This window comes from Scatophagus argus, chromosome 13, assembly GCF_020382885.2.
Source record: "Scatophagus argus isolate fScaArg1 chromosome 13, fScaArg1.pri, whole genome shotgun sequence".
Classification (NCBI taxonomy): domain Eukaryota; kingdom Metazoa; phylum Chordata; class Actinopteri; family Scatophagidae; genus Scatophagus; species Scatophagus argus.
In genome coordinates this window covers 13,468,603-13,492,469 of record NC_058505.1, presented here as the reverse complement: position 1 = coordinate 13,492,469, position 23,867 = coordinate 13,468,603, and the positions used below count along the sequence as shown (strand labels likewise).

Genomic DNA, 23,867 nt, shown 5'->3' with positions numbered 1-23,867 from the left:
TGACAGCTTCCATCAACACCAGAGAGCCCGAGCCTTTCTCCCCATTCAGACTCCATTATAATGTCATCTAAATAACTTGCATATAGTCCATTACAGTGATCAGATAAATCATCTGAATGAAGGACATTCAACACAGTCTTCCAGCTCATCTGTGACTCTCGGTGGGCAGATGTTAACATTAAGCCCTGAAAGCACAGGGGAGAACGGAGGGGGACCACTAATATGCGTAATCCTACCTCCTGATGTTTCTATCAAGAGGCGCAGAGACTGGTGTTCATTATACAACTAAAGCCCCACAACACAGCGAGCAGGATCTTCCCCCAGGTTCCTCCCTAAGCCCGACTCTTGAGTTGCATTGATAACTAGGCCTGCAGGGATATCAAAGGAACAAGGCTTTTGTGGTATACTAATAGCTGCAGCCAGCCAGAGGGAAACAGAGCACAGAGAGGGCCACTCATGTGCTTTATTTACAAAAAAAGAAAAAAAAAAAAAAAAAGACCCAATAATTTTGGTTGGGGTGTGTATTCCCGCAGCCTGTGCACTGTGAAACTACAGGTGTCACAAAAGATGATATGATTTAAATTAAAAATAAAGGGAGAAATGAGTGACATCATGATTCAGTCATGATTGAATATTTAGAAGCTTTTGAAGATTTTGGTAAAATGTCTCTCTCTCTCTCTCTCACACACACACACACACACTCTGGCCTTGAAAGCAGCAGTCATCCCTGTCATGGTGTTCTTATAATTTAGTGTCCTCCAAAATGAAACGGACAGTTTGACTGTCCTTAATTTAAGCCCTGCTGTGATGACTGCTCACATTAATTGATTCATAAGAAATGAGTGGCTTCCAGTTTTGGTCCAGAACAAATAAAAATGCTCTGTGCAGCTTTGCAAACATGAAAAGTTGTTTCCTTTTCTCTGCATGTCAGAGAAAGTACTCACAACACAATTTCAAAAGATCGCAGAGAGGTTTGGTGGCTTGTGAAGAGATTTTCAGAATTTTTTTCTATGAAAAGGACATATCAGTAGTCTAAAATGTCGACTTGTCAACACAAAGCCATTAGACAAACATGAAAATATGTGTGCTTTTGGTTTACATGTGGCTGCATGTTGATAGCCGGTTTGGTGTATGAGTGTGACTTCTCACGGACTGCTTTCATTCGTTGTAAGGAAACACACTTCTCAGAGGTCATCGTTTGGCAGCTTCCCTCTGGTTCAGAGGGAAGGATGTACGAGGAGCAGGCAGAGTCAAAGAAAAAAAAGGAGGACAAGCACCTCTGCTGCTCACTGTGATAATGCTGCTCATAACAGCACTGGAACAAAAATCGGATAATTTATATCAAACCATAAATATTAAACCCAAATCCTAAGCTTTTAATCTTACAATAATTGCACAGATAAACAGCTCTCTTGTGTTCGACAACTACTGCGTAACTGCCGAGGAGGTCAGAAACAATGAGTAGTAATATAATTTCACTAATATGTCATTTGAAAATAGCACTAACAGTGAAATGACTTGAATTATCTCCCAACCCACTTAGATTGTTGAACATCAGTTTTTCACAGCCTTCCCCTGATGAAATTTACACAATTCAGCTTCGGAAACAAAAAAAGAGATGCAAGTCTCTTCAGGGCTCCTCTCACCCCATCAAACTTTTTTTTTTTTTTTTTTTGTTAGCTGCAACCCTTCATTTAAAAGACTGCTGTAACTGTCTCAGACAGTGTACTGGTCCTGTATGTATACAGTGGTATGCACACAGTTTGTGGTGCATCCCCATGGGAACGCTTGTTTCTTCTTTTATGCATTTTAGGTTTTGTTGTTGACTATCACTTGTTTAATGTCTCAGTGTGACTGCTGTATGTGATTGTATATGTGATATCAGAGCAAATTCCTCTCAATTATGGGAAATGGTAATAAAGTGTTGAATCTGGCCAAAGATCAAATGGGCTTATAGATGATCTGCGTGTGTGTGTAAATGTATTTGCACACGAGGATAACTGAAACAGTATTCAGCCCAGTTCTATTCCAAAGCAATTAATTTTTTCGTTTTGCAATTTCCACAGCCCTTAGGTATGTAACTCTTCCCTCTTGTTGTTTGCGGTGCCCATTAATTGGATGCATGATCTTGATCTCACAGCTCAGGTTTAATTCAATTACATCTGAGGTCCTCGTCACACTCAGGCTCAGGCACTCAGGTGAAGTCTTTCGCACTCTTGAGACGTGCGATTTCAATTTAGGTTTGTTTTTGTTTTTCTCGCTGTTGCGTGAGGTGTTTCTTCGATCGCGTTTAAAAATTACGCGCTGAGGTCAGAAAACTGGGCACCATCTGTAAAATGCATCGACCTAAATCCCCAGGCCCCAATATGCTTTACTCCTATGCATCCTTAACCTTCACATAATATAATTTGGCTGCTGGTTTGGGCCGCACCCTGAGCAAGATCAGAAAAAAAAAAAAAAAAAAAAAATCCACGTCAACTGGCCTCCTGCACGCAGTCGTCACTCCACATCGTCCCGCCTCCTCCTTGTCTCCTCCGGAGCAGCAGACGTATATAAACACGCTGATCCATCTTCCTCCAGCCTACCCAGTAACATCATGATAACCATTACGTGGAGCTCTGTTGGGAGGGCGCCCAGAGCTCCGATCGTGGCTGATTTCAGCAGAAAAAACAAACAAACAAACAAACAAAAAAAAAGACCAAAAACCCAACAGTGAAAGAGACGCAGCCTTGGCTACCCAACCAACACACGCTGCTACATGAACGGCGTCACCTGTTGTTCCCGTCGACACACGGTGAGTCTTTTACTTCTAACCTTTCGATGTACTGTTAGGCATGCTATTAATGTGTAGTTTTCTTCGCACCGCAAAAACCTGCCCCCGTTTTTGCACTTCGGGGTTGAAAAACAAATATGATGAAGCAACAAAGCCTCCGAGCCATGTAAAAGGAGAATAGCTGTCCAAGTCCTGACTGCATCTAAAGGGAAATTAAATGATAACATCCCCCCCTCCTTCTTTTCTCCTCTTCCTGCCTCGCCTGGAAGAAAATGTTTATCATGTCGTCATTTTGCCATGATTTGAGGAAGAAAAAGGAAAAAAATAAAAAAAGAATTGACCTGACTTTAGATCAGGAGCAGGGGACAGGATAGCTGCAGATTTATACGGCAGATATCAGTCCTGGGTTTTTTGTTCTTCATCTTTTTTTTGGCTTTATAACCTCCTGAGAGAAAACTTCGGTGCAGCAACAGGTGGCATGTTTTCTTTTTTTCCCGGGCCGGAATCGAGGCGAGATGCTGAGGAAGGAGATGGACGTGGAAGAAAAAGTAGGGCGTCATTCAGCACCGAGACACTGGACAGCTCCCACTGTCGAGGGGGCTACTCATTTCTCTTTAGCAGAGATATGGACGGAATAACAGCTTTATTCGTCGCTTTTCTGGCTTTTTGGGGTTTTTTTGTTGTTTTTTTGTTTAAATCACGTTGACATCTGTTGTGAACACTAACAAAACCTAATGCTCAGCATTCAAACGTGCCTGCTGTTTGGAAAATGATTGGACGATGTTTGAGTGGCAGATGATTGAATTGAATATCAGCCTGGAAGAAGGACAGCAGATGAAGTAATTTGTTTTTAATCAATACTATATTAAAATGACTTTAGTGCACGTTATTGATTATCTCTCCCAGGGTCTCCTCTTGGTCTATACAGAGTGTTGTCTCTGCTCAGCACTCATCTTTTCTCCAGTTTGCACTCAAGGACCCCCTCCTCCCCTTCCCCCTTCCTCCCCGTCCTTGCTTCCTTCCTTCCTCCTTTCCTTCGTCTCAACTAAAACTGTCCCCATCTTCCCATCCCCCCTCTTCCACTGACTCCCAGTCTTGTTGCATAGCTACCAGCTCAGAAACATACTGGAGATGCAGGACAATCTGTCTGTCTCTTTTCTCTCCCCACTCTCTCTCTCTTTCAGTGCAAATGTGACTTATTGGAATGAGAACACAAATCACTGAGTTGATGCTCTGCATTCCCATTTTGTCAATCTAAACAGGACATAATTGCAAATTGTGCACAGCTTCTTCCTTTCTGTTTCATTGCATATGGTGAACAGCGTTTATTCCAAGTGCTGTGCTGTGATCCTCTGTGTTCCTCCCCTCCTCCTCCTCCTCCTCCTCCTCCTGTCTCCCTCTTTTGAGAGGAGCTGAAAGGTTGGCATTACAACAACAAAGGAAGGATGGAATGTCAACAGGCTTCAGAGAGAAATGGGTTGAGGGAAACACAGAGATGGGAATTGCATGAAGTATTTCCATCTCTGAAAATCTAAAGTTCACAACCTATCGACACACCTCTAGCCCTGCGGATAGATGCTCTGCAACACCTGTGACACATCCTGAAACGCTCTGCAGCTCTGAAGTCTGCATAGGTGACAATGCAAAATCGATATGCTTAACCCCATAAAAGTAGATGGATCATTCTAACTTGAGTATTTCAAGGCCCTGTGGTGGTTCAAGGTTGTCTCTTTATTTCTTTTAATACAGATTGAAGCAGCCGGGTGTGGGGCTCCTGACAGAAATGAGAGGATGCAAAGTGTTGGTAGTGCTGAGTGGAAGACTAGTGATTTTGTTGTGACGCTGATCAAAGAACAACAAGTCCCAGTCTGCCTCTCAGCACAAGCAGAGCTCTTCAGGCCACATCAGCGTTAACCTGCACTGGCCCTTCATTATCAGAATCTGTTCACATTTCAATGTCGCCATTGTGACTGAGTTTTCCTGTTTATTCAGCTGCAACAACATGTAAACTGCCCTTTAAAAAAAGCACCGAAAATGTTCTGATTCATTCCTGACTGGATGTTTCTGTGTGACTAGATAGAGCCATAATGTTCAGCAAAATTACAAACAAAAGCATCATTTAAGCGGAGATGGTCATGTGAATGAATCACGTAAAATGAAAACTGCTCCAAAACCTGAGGGAAATACTGTAGTAATGGCTTACAGCAGTACACTTTGTACAAACCAGCTGGAAATAACCCACTATTACTCATTCGTTTCTTTTTCCAATCATCTGAAATTCACTTCTGTACAGTTACGCCACATAAATGTTAATCTAAATGTTCACTGATCTGTGTAATTTCTTCCCTTTATGTTGGTGAAATAAAACCCTAATGTAAACCTTTTACACGTACTTCTGCATTTTCTTACCTCAGCATTGACGTGACAAGGCTGAAGCTGAAGCAACCACACACACACACACTCTACAACACACATCAGGTGCTGAGGAGATCCCAAAATATAAGGAAAAAGCACTCTGGTCCCTCCCGTTCCTCTTGTGTCCTACTAACTGCACTTCAGCATATTACTGCTCTTAGATGAGTCTGTCCTGCTGCCAGAAAGCTTTACTTAAACTTTACTATGTGTAACACTTTGAGAACACTCCATCCATTAATAAGAAGGGTCTAAATCCCTCTGTGGACTCAAGTGACTGTCTCACTCACTGTAATGGGCAGAGGGTGGCACTCGCTTCCTGCAGTATATGTCAAGAGTTTTGAGGGACGGATTATAAAAAAGAGAAGTCAGTTCAATCTTTGTGGATGTAAATGGTGAAGATATCACACAACCAACAATGCAAGCAATCATTGTGCTTATTAAAAGAAGTGCTGGGAGGCTGACCTGACTCTCTAAATGCAGACAAACATATTGCCGTGCTGTATGGTGCCAAAGAAAGTATGTGTGTGTGACCTCAGTGGGCTATTAGGATCAGAAATAATTAGCAAACGGGTCTTGTATACACATTATCACACAGTTGTTTCGTTTTTTTAATGCCAGTGTGTGTGGTATATGTGAGGTGTACGTGTGGTGTAGATGCAGATTCAGGCCTTTTAACAGAGCTTTGATTAATATCAGTAAACACACCTGAGCAAATATAAGGTACCTACAGTCACTAAGGAGTCTGAGAGGCAGGCTCACACACCAGTGAGGACACAAATCCGATAGATCCTGTTGTCCGTTCCTGTGTTCTATTCACATAGGATGAGGATATTTAACTGACACAGAAGAAGAAATGTAGCAACAGACACTGATGTAAAATTAAAATGCTTCAGATGAATATGCTTCAGCATGATGTCAAATTCAAGCAGCTGTACAGCTGTGCAGCTGTATATATACATATATATATATGCACACATACATATATATAAAAGGCCATAGAGGAGAGCACAAATATTTATGAAAAAAAAGAGAACTGAAGAGGATTGGCTGCAAATAATGAAAAAGGTTTGAAGCTTCAGACATTAACTATTTGAAAACAAAATTTTTCTGTTGTTACCAGGATACCTGCATGAGTGACCTGACAGGATCCCCATTTTTGTTATGCATGACAAACAAGGCGCTCCAAACAGAAAAGTCAACCCACCTCAATGAAGAAAAAAAAAACATTAAAAAGTCGCTTTGTTTACATAAAATGTTATCAATGATTTACCATCATTGAAACCCACAGCTGACATGAAGCCCACATGTAAGTTACATTCTGAAAGATGAATCATTTCTATCTACCCAAACACTGAATGTAAAATAATAATAAAAAAAAAAATCTCTCATGTCACCAGCTCGTTATTAATGATCCCAGACAATGCCGCTTTCAGTCAGAAAAACGTTTGCAACCTTTTAATTAAAAATGCACTAGAGGCTGGTCTCATTCGCACTGCTCTCCCTGTAAGTCTCCAGATTGGCAGCATGCTGGTTTTTCATATATAAAAAACAGGGACTGGCTGCCGTTGCTTAGCAACACAAAAGAGTCAAGTGCATTTGTTTATTGGCCAATAAGAATGCAGACAAAGTTTCAAGGTTTTAGATGAAGGTCCTGTAATAATGCAAATCACAGAAAAAAATATATACAGCTGAGGATTCTCTAATAAAATCCTTTTATATAATAGAGTGAGTGTATAAATAGTGTTATAAATGAAAAAGACTCCCTTTATAGAGCTCATAAACAGCTCTCAGCCTGTTTGGTAAAGAAATGAAAAGATAGCTGATTTATCATTTGTTTCAATATAACAACCAGTTATTCTTAACCACTGTTTTTCTTAAGTGAAAGAGGTTCACCATATACACTCTGGACATAACCCTGGTATGATCAGTTTTATCTGTACATTTTGTTCTGTTAACGAAGAAAGGGATCAAGTGAAAATAAAAAACATGCCTTCTTTTTACATGTAGGTGTCCAGTCTTGTGGGCCCCCAAGCACTTCTGCTGCCCACAGCATCGTACATCACAGCTATAGCCAGGCACATGTGGTCCTTTATTTGTCCCATATTTAAAATCAACATTACCACGATCTTGTTAAAAGAGATGTATTCACAAAGACACTTGAGCTTATAATCACTAGGTCTGAACAATAAAAGCTGTTGCCAAGAGTCCAGGCAGATGGTTTCAAGAAGAAAGAAAGTGGCAGAAAATAGTGATGGATGTGTAAAAGGAAGTGCACAACAGGTGACAAATTGCATCAAACACACTGTCAAGAGCACAGACCTTGTGCAGTGCATGTAGTCTCTCCTCGCTGTCATTACTATCTGGGCACCCAGCCTGGCATGATGGTATGCCAACTGTTCCCCCGCTGTCTGTACTGGCACCCATCACCAGCACCCTGGCACCTCGGAGGGACTCTGGGGGAGGGAGAGGCCGTCAGCAGTCAGCATGTGGCTACATGTGTGGTCAGGAAGTGCAGGAATGAGGAGAGAATATGTCTGCTCGTCATCAAAGCAGGGCTGACATTTGATGAAAAGACACAGATCAACCCTGTTATCAGACATAAGCTGCACCTCATGGCAGACTGTGCTTGGCATTAAATAATTACAAATATCTAAGAAGGGTCATCTACAATGTTATTTGCCTGATGATGAATAATTTTACAGTACTGTAGGGGAAATAACTGCTGCTGTCCTCAATGTATTTACAAAGAGGAGATTAGAAAGCCACAGATGTCTTTTGCACAATGTATACAGCACCTTTAATAACCCACTTTATGGGGCATATGTAAAAATTACAAAGTAATCAATAAGCATTATGATAATGTTTATGCATATAGAGGATGTCTGCTGCTGCGTAAATAGACATTTAGATGATTCTGAAATTATCTACTGTGTAAGTTAATAGTTTCTGTTCCCCTGATTTCATTGGCCTTTTAAATAAAGAAGCTAATCAGGACTATGATTAAAACAGGCTGCCAAAAAAATGAAGCAGAACTAGAGAGAAAATGTCAAACTGTATCCTGTAAGTCACTTGACTTTTTAAAACATGACACACTGATGTACTTTTCATTTTGTTAATCTTTCATTTGCTCTAATAACCAGTTTTAAGCCATGCGAGCTGCACAGCTCTCAGGAAGACCAGTGATGGCTGGTCTTTTCACTTGGTGCATATGATCCAAATGTTCCAGTACTTTGGTTAATGTCAACAATAACAATAATAATTATAATAATAATAATTCCATCAACTTCAGCCGTACTCTGTGCTTACCGCTAATTAGAAAATGTTAGCATGCTAACACACGTCACTAAAATGGCAAGCATGGTTTATACCTGTTAAACACCAGCGTGTTAGCATCATTGTGAGCATGTTAGCATGCTAATGCTTACATTTTGCACAGCCACACAGAGTTGCTAGCATGGCTGTAGAAGTTCAGTCTTTGTTAAAGCATGAAACATATGACTGCAAATTTGGGTATATCTTTAAATGTTTAACAGCCTAATAGTTTTTGACCACTATTATCTCTGTTATTGTGCTGCTGTGCATCTAATCTAATAACTTCTTCCTCAGGCTAAAGTTTCAGAAATTCAGAGTCTGACTATTAAATAAGAAAGGGAGGTGAAGTGACCAAGTTTCTGACTTCAGTCCCTCATAAACATGAAAAGCAGCCCAAATCAGCTGACCTCCAAGAAATTTCAACTTAATTATGAAACTCTTTTACACTCACTGACGTGAACTGGGTTGTTCTCCAGCCATTAAAGTCATGTTTACACTCAAAAAATGATCACACCTGAGCTGCAGGAGGGAAGTGATATACATAACCTTTTTTACAAAGTGGCCAAAGCAGGATCTCATTGTATAAAATGTTTGCTTTGTAAAATTGATACTGCTCATCAGACAGTGATTTGGGAAGCATCCAGTCAACTTAAAAAACACAAAAAACAAAGTCACTTGGCCCATTGCATTTAAAAGATGAAGAAAAAAAAACAAAACTTGGAATTCATGCAACGTTCTTCACCTGTCAAGTGTCTGAGTGCATTCACTGTTCACTGCATTCACACAGGTCGGGGTGAAACGTCTCTCAACTCATGCAAGTTTACAAAAAGGGGGACTTCACATCCAGTTATACATCATTTAGTACAGACACAGGGCCAGCATTTCTAAAAATATTTACATTCTGAATGCTGCAGGTCAACTGAGGGCTACTAAATCAGCAATGTACAGATATATGCAAACTTAGAGGTTAGAAATTTGGATTAAGAATTAAAGGTTGATGTGTGGAGATCAGACATTCAGATCAAAACCTTTTCAGTATACTATGCTAATTAAATGTTTTTTTTTTTTGTTTACCTGAAGAAAACCCATCTTTGTGTCATTTCTTACTTAAAGTGCTTCATATAAATAATTTATAGAGAATCACTCGTGTCTAATCTAATAAAAAATGTGTTAATTATTTGATATAATTCATGTATTGTACTTACAACCATGATTGTACGCATTCACACAAATTAACAAAATCTCCATTGCAACACAAACAGCATTTTGCAATAACTTTCAAACAGCCTTGTTTTTACGTTCATAAAAATGTCTCAGATTATATTTACAGGACAAAACATATTCAGGGTCACAATAAACAATATTTTGAGGCCAGAATATATCGTATCACATGACTCATTTTTGGCAAATAAGTCCAAAATGCTAAACAAATGCTGTTGGCCAATTTGAACTGCATAAATAGCATGTAGCACAAACACCACTGAAACAACTTGACATCAACATCAGTCTTTTTCATATTACAATGTAGAAAACTTGAAGTTTATGATGAAAAAGAACATAAATATGACTTCTGATAATTTTTTTTATGATGTGAGACAGTCAAATCTCATCAATGCCTATACAGTTCAGCTGAAATCAGGGTTCACTGTGATGGAAATATTAGCACACTGGTCAAAAGAATATTAGTTTTATATTCAACAAACTGAGGCCTACCCAATGACATACACAAAGCACAGCAGACAACTTTTGCCAAAATGTCACCAGCAACACAGCCAGATATTCCAGATGAAATAAATAGCACAGGCATATAAAAGTGTAATGAAACAGGAGTAAAACACAGAGGTATAGGTAAGAAAGCAGAATTCTTTTAGTTTGATGTGTTGCTTACAAAAAGTATGGATTTGGAGTTTGAAAGTAGCACTATACAAGTGTTATTTAATCAAAACGAACGTACGTCTAGCTCCATTTCATCTGCTGGGCTACGCAACCGGTCTCAGACCTGCTTTATTTACATCGAAGACATCCTAATAGTCATACTTTAATGTCAAATTAAAATTCAGAATCAAAAATGTCTTGTAATGTGAGAATGGAACAAACCTCTGGAAGGCTTTTGGAAAAAAAAAAAGATATGGGGCTTTTGATCTTCAGTACATTGCCTCCCACCGGAGGAAAACTGAAATCTCTAACACTTTAAAAGGTAAATAACTGGTTGGGTCAGAGGTGAGCCATCAGCTGAAGATGAAACTGGACAGTCAGTACTAAGTGGTCTTCACCAGATCGTAGACGTGGATGTGGACGTCATCGTCATATTTGATGTAATACACGGTGGGCTTAGCTGGGACCTGGTAGATGACCAAGCCCGTTCTCTTTAGACCATTATCTGTGACATACTCCACCTGTTTTCCCACAAGGCTCTCTGGCTCCTCACCCGGCTTCCTGTCTGCTGGCAGAAGGTGTTTGTTCTCTGGATGATGGACAAATAAAACAACAGCCAAAATAAGACTAACATAACAGGAACATGCAGTTTCTTCTTCTATCATTTTTAAGCAGAGAAAGTTTAAATATTTGCAGAGTAATTTTACGGTTAAGACAGTAAATTATCAACAATTTGAAGAAAAACTTTAATCCCTATCAAGTAAGTGTATTTATTCACCTCACCTAGTCTCCTTTAATTCCTTGTAAACAGTATTGGCTTTATATTATAAGACAGAAGTAAGTCCATAACAGAGCATAGTCTCTTACTATTGAATCAAGCAGGAATCTCTGCATAAATTGTTCCAAAAGGCAGCATAGAGATTGGAGTGTTTTGTAATGCTATGCAAATTTGTCCTGTTCTCTTCCTCCCACCTTTCCAGGAACATGTGAAATGTAAAACACTGAACACACAATTTTTTTTTTAATACAAAAAGCTCTCATTACTGTACCCGATTCAGGCAAGACACGGAGATCTCCGTCCTTATAATCATCCCACAGCTGGTACATGTACAGCACTGGGTCCTTCTCGTAGGTGATGTAATACCAGTGGGTCATGATGGGGGCTCGGGATAGCACCATGCCTCGCCACTCATTTTTCTCGCCATCCTCCTTCTCAAACAGATGCTCCACAGCTCGGCCCACCAGCTCCTCTGCCCCAGGAGGCACCTTGATCTTATTGTTCACTGCAGGAAGAAGACACTTTGATAAGCTTGTTAAATGAAAAACTTTGCAGATCTCACACGACACATTATAATAGGACATTAAAATATTATTATATTATCTCACAGTCCTGATAAAGCACTAATAAAATCCCTAAAGCCCTTGACAGTCTATCAGACCTCCTTTATATCAAATTATAAAGGAAGGAATTTGATACATTAAATGGGCCAGCACAAAAATTCCTGACTGATGATACTGACTGAATGAATTCTTTTCACTAAAACGAAAGTCCTTTATCAGACTAAAATGTTCACACTGTCAGCATTATTACTTCAAGTTATAATACATCACATACTTAAAAAACATTTTTTCTACAACCCATTTATTTATACTCTGACACAAAAAGTGACTAGTTACATGATTTTGTCTGCCACAACAGTGGTGTATTTAGAATAAACCAAAGAATGGGTTGTTAGTTAGCATTAGCAACAACAATCTCCACATTAGAAGACCGTTACAAGAGAAACACCAACTCAAACTTCAAACAGAAAATGCTTAGAAAAGGTCAGAACAGTGTTGCAAATTGAAGCCTGAGGGACACAGCAAAACAAAAGCGTGACCAAAGTAATTACCAAAATAAGAAAAGCTAAAAATAACACAGTGCTTTACTGTTTACAAAATGCACACCCAAGCAAAACAAAAAATATGCCCACCATTAGGGAGAGACATTGCCAGACTCACCAACTTTCTCTGACAACACCTGCAGATTGGACACCCGGTTGTCTTTGAAGAGCTCAATGCCATACACACAATCAAAACCGTCATATTTGACCATGTAGAGGGAACTGTTCACAGTTAGGCGCTCCAGAACAGTGCCTTTCCACTTGGTCACGTTGCCCTTCTCCCTCCAGGTGTGCTGAATCCTGCGGCCCAGCAGGTTGTCGGGGTCTGGGATCAGCGTCGACTCCGAGCTCTCACTCAGCTCTCCACTGCTACGCTTCCTGTGAGCATGGAGGGATGTAGATGATCCAGATCAGTAGTAGTAGTAGTAGTGGTAGTACTTTTTGAGGTCATTTATAAGCTACTCAATCAACATTAGTGTCAGGTTATTTGTTGTCTGAGCAGGTCTTTAAGATATAAAATGAAATGAACTGGTACTGTGCCCTTACTAAACTTACAGGGTGCCAAATGGGAACTGTTGACCCAAACAGTGAGGACATATAAATATGGCAGAGTGGGTAAATAAATGATTACTGTGAAGAATTACCTGAGCTACTAGGCCATTAGTCATTCGCTCAATCTAAGTTTTAATGAAAAACTATAAAAAGGTGAAAGTAAGCAGGCCATAAAAAGAATGTCAGAGTTTAGCTGTAATGTTTTATCCAAGTTTAAACCTGCTAAGCTCAGGCGGAACGTGTAAAGAAAAACACTTAAGTTAAAGTTGCTGTAAAAGGTTATTAGGTTTCGTTTACAGATCAAATTACAGTATTTACTGCTATGTCATTCCAGGAGTGAAGTCTACTGTCACATGGTGTAATAAACCAGGGTCAAGTGTTTAATCACATTTGGTCCTACCTGCCCCGTTTCTTTGACATGTTTCCATAAATTCACCCAATCCTGTGAAACACAAAACAATCCAGTTAGTGTGACAGGACCAACTGACGCTAACACTCTTCTCCAACCTGACAACTTCACTAATATTAATTAAAACAGATTTCAACAGTTAATATGCTGCAGACCGACTCTCTTTACCCGTAGCCCTCCACTCAGTCAACCACAGCTATTCATATCAGCCAGCAGACCCGCATTAGGGTAGTTACCGGATGTAAACAACGTACCTGCAACAAGCCTAATGCTAATGCTAACTAACGCAGCTACAGGCTAATAAAACCTACAGGTTATATACATTTGTACGGCTAACGATATGACTGATAAATGTGTAACTTCGCCGAGACTAGCTGAATAAATGCCGACGTGTCGAGTGCCGTCGGAAATGTGTGGCTACAGTGGGTCTAAAATTGGAAACAGAAAGGCAGCCAACGGTTAGACAGTCATTGCGGTCACTGTTTATTTTTCAATGTGTAACATTTCTGAGAGTCTGACTTCTGTATTTCCACACATAAGCTAGCTGAACAAAAGGAAATGCATCGCCATGTAGGCGCTGATTTTGCACACTAGTAGTAGCTTCCACATTAACGTAAAAAATAAGGACTGACCATAAGAAATGAACAGATATTTTTTATTCCGTCGACAAGTTCAATAGGCGGAAGCCGGCAGAATAAACTGTTTGCCCTACCTGATCAATAATTTCACATCTGTTTGTCTTTGCAGAGCAGATTCCACCACCTAACGTAGGCTAAATACACGGAAACGACCCTCCGTGGACTACAAGTACATGAAGCAACTCGCAGCTCTCAAAGCACTCTGGGATTTGAAGTCAGCCTTTGAATAAACCTAGTGGGACTGCGACTTATTCTAGTGCTAATTGCACGTAGGCCTTGACACAATCTGGTGTTTCATACATTTTGATAAGGTGGATATGAATATTCTTAACATTATGTTCCCTTTTAGATGTTCAGGGTACAGTGACGCTAGGGACGTCCTGAAACTACATTTCCCATCATTCACCATAGTTTAAGTCAAGAATTTTCCCTAAGTCATTGACTGCTACATACATTTGCAAGACACGTCTGTCCTAAACACCTTCCTAACACCAAATGAGAAGTAATATCATTCAGAGACTTTCAACGGAAAATCGTTGAATCTATAGAAGAGTCTCTCAGGCAGTAAGTATTAGATTTAGCCCTAAAAGATGTTCTTTTCACACATATAATTCATAACTTAATTATAATTTAATCTGATACCTCTAATGCATATATTTGAGATCTTCCTTTGGAAAAACAAAATAAATTTCAACATATTTCATATTATTTTTGCCTTTAAAAATGTATTTAGATTTTGTATTTGCCTATACATATGCGCAGAATAGCTGAACTGTTAAAGCTAATGATTTATAATGCAACAGAGTGAAGAAATTGCACGATTCATGTGTTCAGAAATGAATTGTCTTTTTCAATCAAAGCTGAAATGCTGATTTCCACCACTAGATGCCGCACTAAACACAACATCTCTGCCAGTGGCTCCTCCGGCAGACTCCAGATGATGGACTGAGCAGTGTGGAGAGTGAATGATGCAGTACCCTTGGGTGCCTGTCTGACAGCTTTTTCAGGGTAAAAGCTTTTGGTTTCATCTTGTGCCAAACCACCTGTATGTGCATGACTCACCTGTGATGTGGAGGTGAATAAAAACAGTGCGTACACCTTAATCTTCCATTTATGGTTATCACAAAGCAGTCAGCAGTGATCAATCACATTGTGGCCCCATTTCTAAAACAACAACTCTTGACAACTTTAATTTGTTTTTGAGTAAATTAACGTTCATTAATTTATTCGCATATTTCTGTGTAAAGCCAGTAATGCCAGTATTTTTGACTCACAGCACTTCTTTACCATACACAACACACATTTTATGACCAAACAGATCAGTAAGGAGGAGAAAAAAACAAATACATGAATATAGATGGCAAGACAATCAAATAACAGTCCAAACAACATGTTATGCACCACTCAGGACACTGAGGTCATGTCCTTGTGTCACTTGCAGTTTGGGGGTTTGCATTTTATAATTAAAAACCTGCACATGGAGGGCTGCTTCCAGTATTTTTAGACTTTTCATATTAAAATTGGAAAGTGTCTGGACTAAAAAAAAAAAATAAAAACAAAAGGAAATAAGTGATTCAGCTCCTTAAATCTTATTTCTGGCAGTGTCCAGTAGCATGCAGAGCCTCATGTTAGGGAATAAAATTTACAGAAACGGAACACTTAATAAATAAAATATGATAAATCCAAATCTGAAAAAAATGATAGACATTATTGTTATTGGGTCCAAATTGTCTGATGGGGATGTTAGGGATGTAGGGGGGTGCTTGCTCTCGTGACACAAGTATTTAAAATCCAGCCCTTATCATGGTGCACATGCGTATGTCCGCCTTAAATACTAACATCAATCAGCCACTCTAAGCTCCACTGTGGCATTACAGAAACGTTTAGATCTCAACTAGATCTATTAATCGGATCATTTTAGAATTCACTGTCCGCCATTAGCTGCTACCGCAGTCTGACTTCAGTCTTTCTGATAATCAAATTATGATTCCAAACTTAACAGTTTGACCACAGATGCATCAGATCAGTCCAATGCAGATAGAATTGCTGTGAGGTGCGAGTCAGTGCTGTGAAACTGGCTGCCTTCGTGAGGAAGTCAGTGTTGTATCGACACAAAGCTGTCTGCCGTCCAAGGTTGCCTCCTCTTGTCCTTGTTGTTGTCACAGCAACAGAAAAGGCCTGGATGTTGGAGAAATGGGTTTCTTTTTCTTTTTCTTTTCCCTTCATTTTTGTTTATATCCAGTCCCATGACACTCTACGCTGGGCCTTCACAAAGTCAGTGGAGGTCACTCAGTTTTCATTGGCAGAAGGAAATAAGGAGTGAGACTGCAACTCAACACATTCTCAAAACCTGTTGTTACATCTATCGTATTGAAAGTATTCAATGTTGCAGGACCTCAAAATACTAATCCTTACTCATCTGTGACTGACATCCTCTGCTGCTCCTCTGCTGCAGGTTTCTCCAGTGCTGCCATCTGAGGAGGGGAGCCCACAGCGGCCCTCTCCCCTGGGAGAAGAATACCGTCTCCAAAAATAGAGGTCTCCTCCTTTCCTACCAGCTCCACTCAACAACTTCCTCTCTTCATGGTATTGCCTCCATTTGCATTACTGAATGGAGGACACAGGCTCACAGCTCCTCCATGCACTCCTGCACAGAAATGATCTGCATGTTGCAGAGGAGTTCTGTTGATGGTTTTGTCAAGCATTGCAGGGAGATTGCATAGCAGATTTGTAAAGTCAGCCCAAGGTTAAGCATGTGAGTGTGGGTGTCTCCATTGATTAGATGTCGCTATTATTAGCAACATCCCAATGCAACCTGAACTAGAGTAGTTGTGAAGAGATGGAATATCATGGCAGTGTCATGCATGTCTGCAGCTGAATTTAACTTGATTTTGTGTGTGTGTGTGTGTGAGTGTGTGAGAGAGAGAGAAGTAGGGTGTTGGGGCTGAAAGAGAAGTGTGCTGCTGATGACTGTTTTCAGTTTTAATTAGCAGGGTTCTGTTTCTGTCTGGATCACAGCTCACCTTTCCTCTCTGCAGACAAAACCCTGAGAGCAAAATCAAGACCAAACATGCAGATTATAGATAGTTTAAAGAGAGACTGCATGGTCACGAAACAGAAAAACACACGAGCATGTGTGTTTGACAGGCTGCCGGCTATTCCTGTGTTTCCTTTCATGTTTGGATGAAAGCTAATTTCCCTTTAGCACTGAAACTGTTTCACATGTTTGATTTTTGAAATTCTTTTTCAAACAGAATCTTTGGCCACATGTATCCCAGGGGAAGTGTCATCCTTACAGAAGTGTGAAATATATTTCTTTCCACAGAGAGCCTGTTTTCATATATTCAGCCTAATAAAAGTGTAATCCCAAAAGCCCAAATTTACCATTTCTAGTGAGAGAATGAGGTACCTCTGAACTGCATGTGTATAATTAATCTCTTGGTATATATGATGATGAAGTGCTGTATTGTCAGTTTGACAGTTTGGGTCCCCCTGAGGTGTTTCTCTCATCTATTCTTCTTCTCATTTGCAGTAAATATGTGAACTTGTGAGTCTACAAGATTTATTGAGTCTCATACCTGGTGGATAGTGTGATGGTTGGTGTTTCCATCCTGTTCCTCAGTAAAGAATGAAGCAAGAGTATATCTATGTATCAGTCTATCCATCTATTGCTATTGAGACACAAATACCAGTAAGATGTCTTAAATCACAATGACTCATCCCACAGTGTAGTATGAATAAAGTGCCACAGTAATAACTTAATGATGAACAAGGGCCCTGAGAGCTAAGTCATAGCATCTGCCATCCACCACTTAAGCATAACACTAAATGTTTCAATGTAATTATATCCAGTTGGTGTGATAATAAGTAAATCCTCTCATTAATTGGGTCTTAGAATTGTGTAGCTCCTGCTGTCACAGCTAATTGACCCCAAGAATGAGGTGGAGCACATCTGCCTTCATTTGTGCACATCTCTAATTAACACCTCCACCACCACCAGTAGCAGCAGCAGCAGCAGCAGTAGCAGAAAGAGGCACATTTGTGTGTGCCTACATCTGTGTGTGTGTGTGTGTGTGTGTGTGTGAGAGAGAGAGAGAGAGAGAGAGAGACAGGGATCTTTTGACACCAATCAACCAAGCCAGGACAAATGAAAAGAGAAGCATAAATGTAGTAGAATTTACAATTGAACTCATCTTATTTTTCAACCTGTATGATTATGGTGTTCACAGTATAATTATAGCTACTCACACGTACCTGTGTTTTATACATGGTGTGTTGGTGCCACATATTTAGCGCTGTATGCTTTGTGGTTTCCAAGCTTATTTGTTCAGCGTACACCCACTGTCTGTCTGACAGGCTCAGGTACTCCTGTATCGTTGCACAGGACACAGTGATTGTGTGCATTTCCCTTCACTGCAAGTAAGGGGCCAAGCCCAAACCTTGAAATCTAATCCTAAATTTAATAACAAAGAAGTGTGTCTAAATACCTTTGTCTATGTATTGCATGTGGCTCTTTAGCTTCTAGATGCTCCACTGTGTTCACCAGCTGGTTGCTAACTTTGTCTGCCTGCTGTCTGGTGCTGACTATTTAGTGTACATTGGCGTTTTTAGAGTTGTTGTTGTTGGTGTTGTTGTTGTTGCTGCTGCATGTTCCAGCCAAAAACAACTGATGAAAGTGTTGACTGAATGGTGATGTTAAAGTCGCTGCTGAGACCCCTTTAACTTACAAGTGATTCAAGGTCATACAGTATATAATATGAATATAGAAAAAAATATAAAAAATATTGATTATTGATTGATTAAAATTACATCAGTTTGTTTTTCTTCTAAACATAAACATATAATTATTTAATTCCTAATTTTTCTGTTGTAGTTATGATATTTACAGACATACTTACAGGAATAGTAACATGACATAAAGAAGGAAGGAGGTTCGGTGTCTTGCTCAAGGACACTCCAGCAGAACTCTGTTATTGATGGAGAGAGGAGGAGTGGTGGAGATGTAATCTGACACTATCTGCATAGGGGACAGTCTCATTTACCACGAAGCAGCTGCCTCGGAGGCCACACACATTTATCCTTTGACTCCTCACAAGCTTAAAAATGATCTGAGCTGTATATCTCCCTGCTGATAAAATATACACTGCTTCTATATATTGATCGATTCACCCTCCAGAGGTGTTAGGGCATCTAATGTCGATTTCAGTTTATTTTGATGAGTAACAGTGATGTGTTACACCTATGCTGTCTCTCCAGTGGGCTCCTGGACTTGGTGAACTCTATCTGTCTGCCCACACTTTCCTCTCACTTGTTTTCCAATCCTTTAATCTCTGCATAAACCCACTCTGACTTCATAGCCCTGAGTCACTCTGTATCACATCAGACGCGTCTCCGTTCATCCAGTTTCTCACAGTATATTTTTTTGTTGTCAATTCTTTTCTTCCTGTCACTGTTAAACAGACAGTAGGGGGTGCTATTCTGTCAGTTGGTTTCTCATGCTGCTTGCAGATCTTACCTGATGGCCCATTGCTGGCCTAACATATGTACAAAACTATATACTTGCCATATACATGAAAATACTCAAGTAAATGACAAAGGAAAAAATGCTTTTACAAAATTTGCAGTTGACTGGAGCAGTCATTCATTTTACTAAAGGAAAGAATATTCAGACTGGCTACAAAGAGCACATGAAAGTTGCAGGAGTGGAAAAGAAACATTCAGATCATTTATTTAACAAAAAAAAAAGGAGAAATACTGAAATGTTAAAAGTCCAGCATTCAAAATCAGCATTACTTAAGTAAAAGTATTTACAACAAAATGCAGTTTAAGTTTCAAAAGTAAGCATTATGCAGCAGAATGCTCCTCTCAGTGTTACATTATTGTGTATTTTATTACTGCATTATTATTACTAATGAATTATTGTCAGCACTGTTGCTGTAGCTGGTGACGATGACAACATCTATCACAATGCATCCCATATCTTGACTACATGTTTTGTATATAAAATCTAGTAACTACAGAGGTCAGACAAAGGTAGTGGAGTAAAAAGCACAATTTCCCTCTGAACTGAATATAAACAGAAGTAGAAAGTAGCATTAAATAGAAATACTCCATTAAGTACCTTAAAGTTGTGCATGAGTACTTGAGTAAATGTTCTTAGTTACGTGTTACGTTCAGTGTTTGCTTCTATCCAGTTTTTACCATCATCACTCTGGCTCTGATGAGAATATAAGTCATAGTTTGTTGGCAGGCAATTGAACTTCATGAGGCTTTGTGGTGTCTTTTCTTCTCAATTGTGCTGTGACTACATAAACACATACTCACTGTATGCTCATACGACTATAAATACAGTCATCTTGACCGATCAAATAAATTTTTTCTGCCCACTGAGCAGAGTAATGGATAGGATTATCAAGCTTTGCCGATCACTGAGTTGCACAAACTGCAACTCTCTCTGTGGCTTTCCAGTAAGTGGAGCATGTGAGTCTGATATTTCTACCAAGTCAGAGGTTTTAGGGCACAGCATATGGGAAATATATGTCAATTAGAGCAGATATTGCACATTGCAGAAACAAAATGAAGATACTCACAATAGCAAAGCATTCAGATCCACAAAATGCCATCTGTGACCAGAGGCTGTGACTATTTATTTGAATCGTGAACCTGCTTTTTCCTCTGGTGAATGCTGGAACCTGCAACAATGTGAGGCCCATTTGTGATGTGATGTTCATCAGAATCAGGAACTGATGTCAAATACACATCATCTGACTGCAAGGCCTCTGATCTGCTGCTCTAGTTGTTTACTAGTTGGATGGATGGATGTTTATTGCCCTGTTTACCGGTTTACTGCAATCCGGTTTGTTTTTATGAGTCCATATGACGAAAGCACAGACGATAATGATACCACAGGATTGCTGTGGAGTAACAATATGTCTCATCCTCCTCTCTGCGTCCATCACTCTGTTGGGTTGTGCGAGTGCGTAAGCGTGTTTGTTGGTGACGGTGGCAGCGGGGTGGGGACAAGCTGCGTGTCTTGGTGTGAGGCTTGTGGGTGAGGATGAGACAGAAGGAGAAAGAGAGCTGGTCTGCAGCTTTACACTTCCAGTGACTCAGCAATTTCAGATACGAGTTCTTTTTTTTTTGTAAATAATCCCCTCTTCTCATTTTTGCTCCCTTCACTCGTTTTCCCTTTGCCCTTTTTGCACTTCATAACTGCATCTTCCCTCCTCGCTCCCAATAATCATTTGTCTCATTACTTAATTGCTTTTGTGTATAAAAATAACATCTCATCATTGTAATGACTCTCAATTAGAGAAAAGAGGGACAGCAAATTTGAAAACTAATCATCACACATCCATTGTCTTATTACTGCTCCTTTTCTAGAAAAGCCACTGAGGTGGGAAACATAATCTGGTGAAACAGAAAAAGGGGAAAGCATTATTTAAATTCATATCTTCAGCTGAATACCCATCACTGACAGCCCTCATCTGTTTAGTGCAGAGAGAGAGAGAGAGACATCAGTGGCACTTTGCTGAAAGCAGAGAGACGCAGCGACAGAAATAGACCATACTGGGATATCTGAGGAGATGAGGAGAAGGGAGAGGCCCTGGGTATTCTGCTATCCTAGATAACACCGACTCCAGCATGGTGGGGAGTGGAGAATTAATGCCAGCAGAGACAATGAGGAGCAAGAGCGTGCACTGGGTCATGCTCTGAACTCATGCGTGTCTGTGTCTCTGGTCACAACAGCGGTGGTCTGATGGAAGACATAGAGAGCGGAAGGGGAAAGGAAATGAGCTTTCATGGCCGCCCTATTAGATTAGGAAGAGAGTCTCGAAGAGTCATGGGGAAACTGGCGAACGTCTAATGCAACAGAGCACACGTCATGGGTGTAAAATGTAAACTCAGCGGAAGCTTCTGATCACTTACCTAATTCTGGGGTCAGGACATTGTGGTTCAAGAACTGACTTGATGCTCCAGCGTGACACTGTTTTCATGTTAGCCAATTTCTGTTCACCTGAGAAGTGACATTTAATGTAACATTTTTCACATAAGTTGAAGAAAATTGCCTTACAACATGACAAAGGATGTTGTAAGGCAATCACAGACATGCTAGCAGCTCTGTGTAGTAGTGTAGTAGTGCTTTTAAATAAATGCTAACATCAGCCTGCTAACAAACTCACAATGACAAAGTAAAAATGCCAATGTTTAACAAAATTTAAGTGTTCACCAGTGTGCTAACACGTTAACAGTTAGCAATAAGCTCATTACAGCTGAGGCTGATGGTAATACAAACCAATTTCACAGAGATTTGGTCCAAACCGAGGTATTGGACTAATAACTTAATTTAATGATGGCAGTAGCAGAACAGAAAATCAGCTATTAAGATTCATTCTGTGGGACTCGCTAATGTCTGAGAAAACATGAGATACTGTTTATATAATATATTAGGATGTGAGGACATAGAACATGATTTTTTCCCCCTTTCCAAGTAGACAAGAGAAATGATATAATAATTAGGATTTCACTCTAAAAGGGGAAAAACTGGGTGCATGTGGTTTGCAGCTGAATTATGTTTACACCGAGAATGTTTGTGTTTTACACTTCACAGTACAAGAAACTGTTACCAAAACCTTCCTGGTGCTTCTGATCCTGGTAAGTGTCCCATGTTTTGCATCTGCTCTGTATGTTTTCCTACTTTTTTGCTGTTTGTTTTGTATCCCTTTTTTTCTACCATTGTTTTCTTGGTACCATCTCAGGAAGATGAAGTTCTTTTATCCTGCCCACTAGTATTTCATAGGTTGGTTGTTTTTTCCAAGCACTGCAATAGTCATCAGCGAGCACAAAACCACACACACACACACACACAAAACAAAACAACACAACAATGGACATGTGGACAACACTTACTGAGGTCTGAAACCAGACTAATGTTATGCTGAATCTCTTCATGACCACATCGGTGACTGGTCATGACGACACCAGTGAGCTGGATTCAAGCCCATTCAGCGTTCTCAGATAGGAAATGAGGTTTTGTGTCATTTTAGTCCAAAATTAGATCAGCCACATCAGACTGAACAAAGGGTCACCATGACTGGTTTGACTTTTCCTCAAAGCTCACTATAGCCAGACCTCACTCCCACTCATTCCCATTACTCGCCACTTATACTGGTTTGACTTATAATATGAAGGCTAGAAATGATGTAGAAGATCGTGCATGCCACTTAGGCCTGTGCCCAGATGACATGGGTTACAGAACATGATGAATTAAACGGAGATTCTGTAAACTGATTTAGTGAAGTAACTCTATCCCATGTTCATTGTGGCTTCCATTATTAAAAATATCTGCTTACGACAAAACAACAGAACTTGTTAACTAAATTTTGATTTTGTCTTAGTGGAAATCGTAACATTGTGTAAATTTCTGAAAGATATCGCTAATATGCAAATATATAAAATGTCTAAAACTGTTTATACCTTTGTTGTGTACTTACGTTATCTCATATATTTCCAGTAGTGTTCAAATCCGGAAAAAGTTGTGATTTTATCCAAGGTAACAGTGCGTTTCTTTTGTTTACCTGCAGCTACAACTTCTGGGAGAGAGTCAGAGAGGGAGGAAGGAAGTCCACAAACAGAGCTAAAGGTAATATGAATAAAACTTTAAAGTATCACCTTGTGCATGAAGATTTCTGCCTGAGTCACATAGATTTTCATTGGTGATGGTGGCTGTTTTACAATGAAGACAGCAACTCCCATGATACTTTAATACGTCTTCAAACTCATCAATCCCTTTTGTTTCCGCAGTTTTGATTGAGAGTCCCATAGTGGCAGAAATTACACACTGTGTGTTTTGTGAAGATGGATGGTATGAGAGAAGCTGTCATTTGCTGAATGCTTTTTCATACTGAAATATTTTCCCCAGAAAACATTGTCGCACAAATTTTAGCCAATGATTCTGATCAGTAGGGGCATTCAAAGGGTGACAGGAAATTGTTTATTTGCCCCCTAAC

General features: G+C 39.8%; 1 protein-coding gene across 3 annotated transcripts; it reads right to left on the bottom strand.

Moving 5' to 3' along the window:
* Positions 1–9,171: 9,171 nt before the first annotated feature.
* Positions 9,172–14,053, bottom strand: LOC124069748 (spindlin-Z-like). Of its 3 annotated transcripts, none has more exons than XM_046409156.1 (5): positions 13,932–14,053; positions 13,211–13,252; positions 12,377–12,636; positions 11,425–11,658; positions 9,172–10,964 (listed from the first exon to the last, which is right to left on the bottom strand). In XM_046409156.1, exons 2-5 carry the CDS (start codon positions 13,228–13,230, stop codon positions 10,759–10,761), a joined length of 720 nt encoding a protein of 239 aa, XP_046265112.1. In that variant the 5' UTR covers positions 13,231–13,252; positions 13,932–14,053; the 3' UTR covers positions 9,172–10,758. The 3 variants fall into 3 exon arrangements, with proteins under 3 accessions (XP_046265112.1, XP_046265114.1, XP_046265113.1); XM_046409158.1 differs by lacking the exon at positions 13,932–14,053 and adding an exon at positions 13,852–13,873; XM_046409157.1 differs by lacking the exon at positions 13,932–14,053 and adding an exon at positions 13,388–13,776.
* Between the last annotated feature and the right edge of the window lie 9,814 nt (positions 14,054–23,867).

Excerpts from the sequence above, each read along its gene's own strand:
- LOC124069748 (XM_046409156.1), bottom strand. The coding sequence starts at position 13,230 with ATGTCAAAGAAACGGGGCAG. Across the intron at positions 12,637-13,210 it reads ATGTCAAAGAAACGGGGCAG|GAAGCGTAGCAGTGGAGAGC; the intron begins GTAGGACCAAAT and ends CCATGCTCACAG. Across the intron at positions 10,965-11,424 it reads CCGTGTCTTGCCTGAATCGG|AGAACAAACACCTTCTGCCA; the intron begins GTACAGTAATGA and ends TCCATCATCCAG.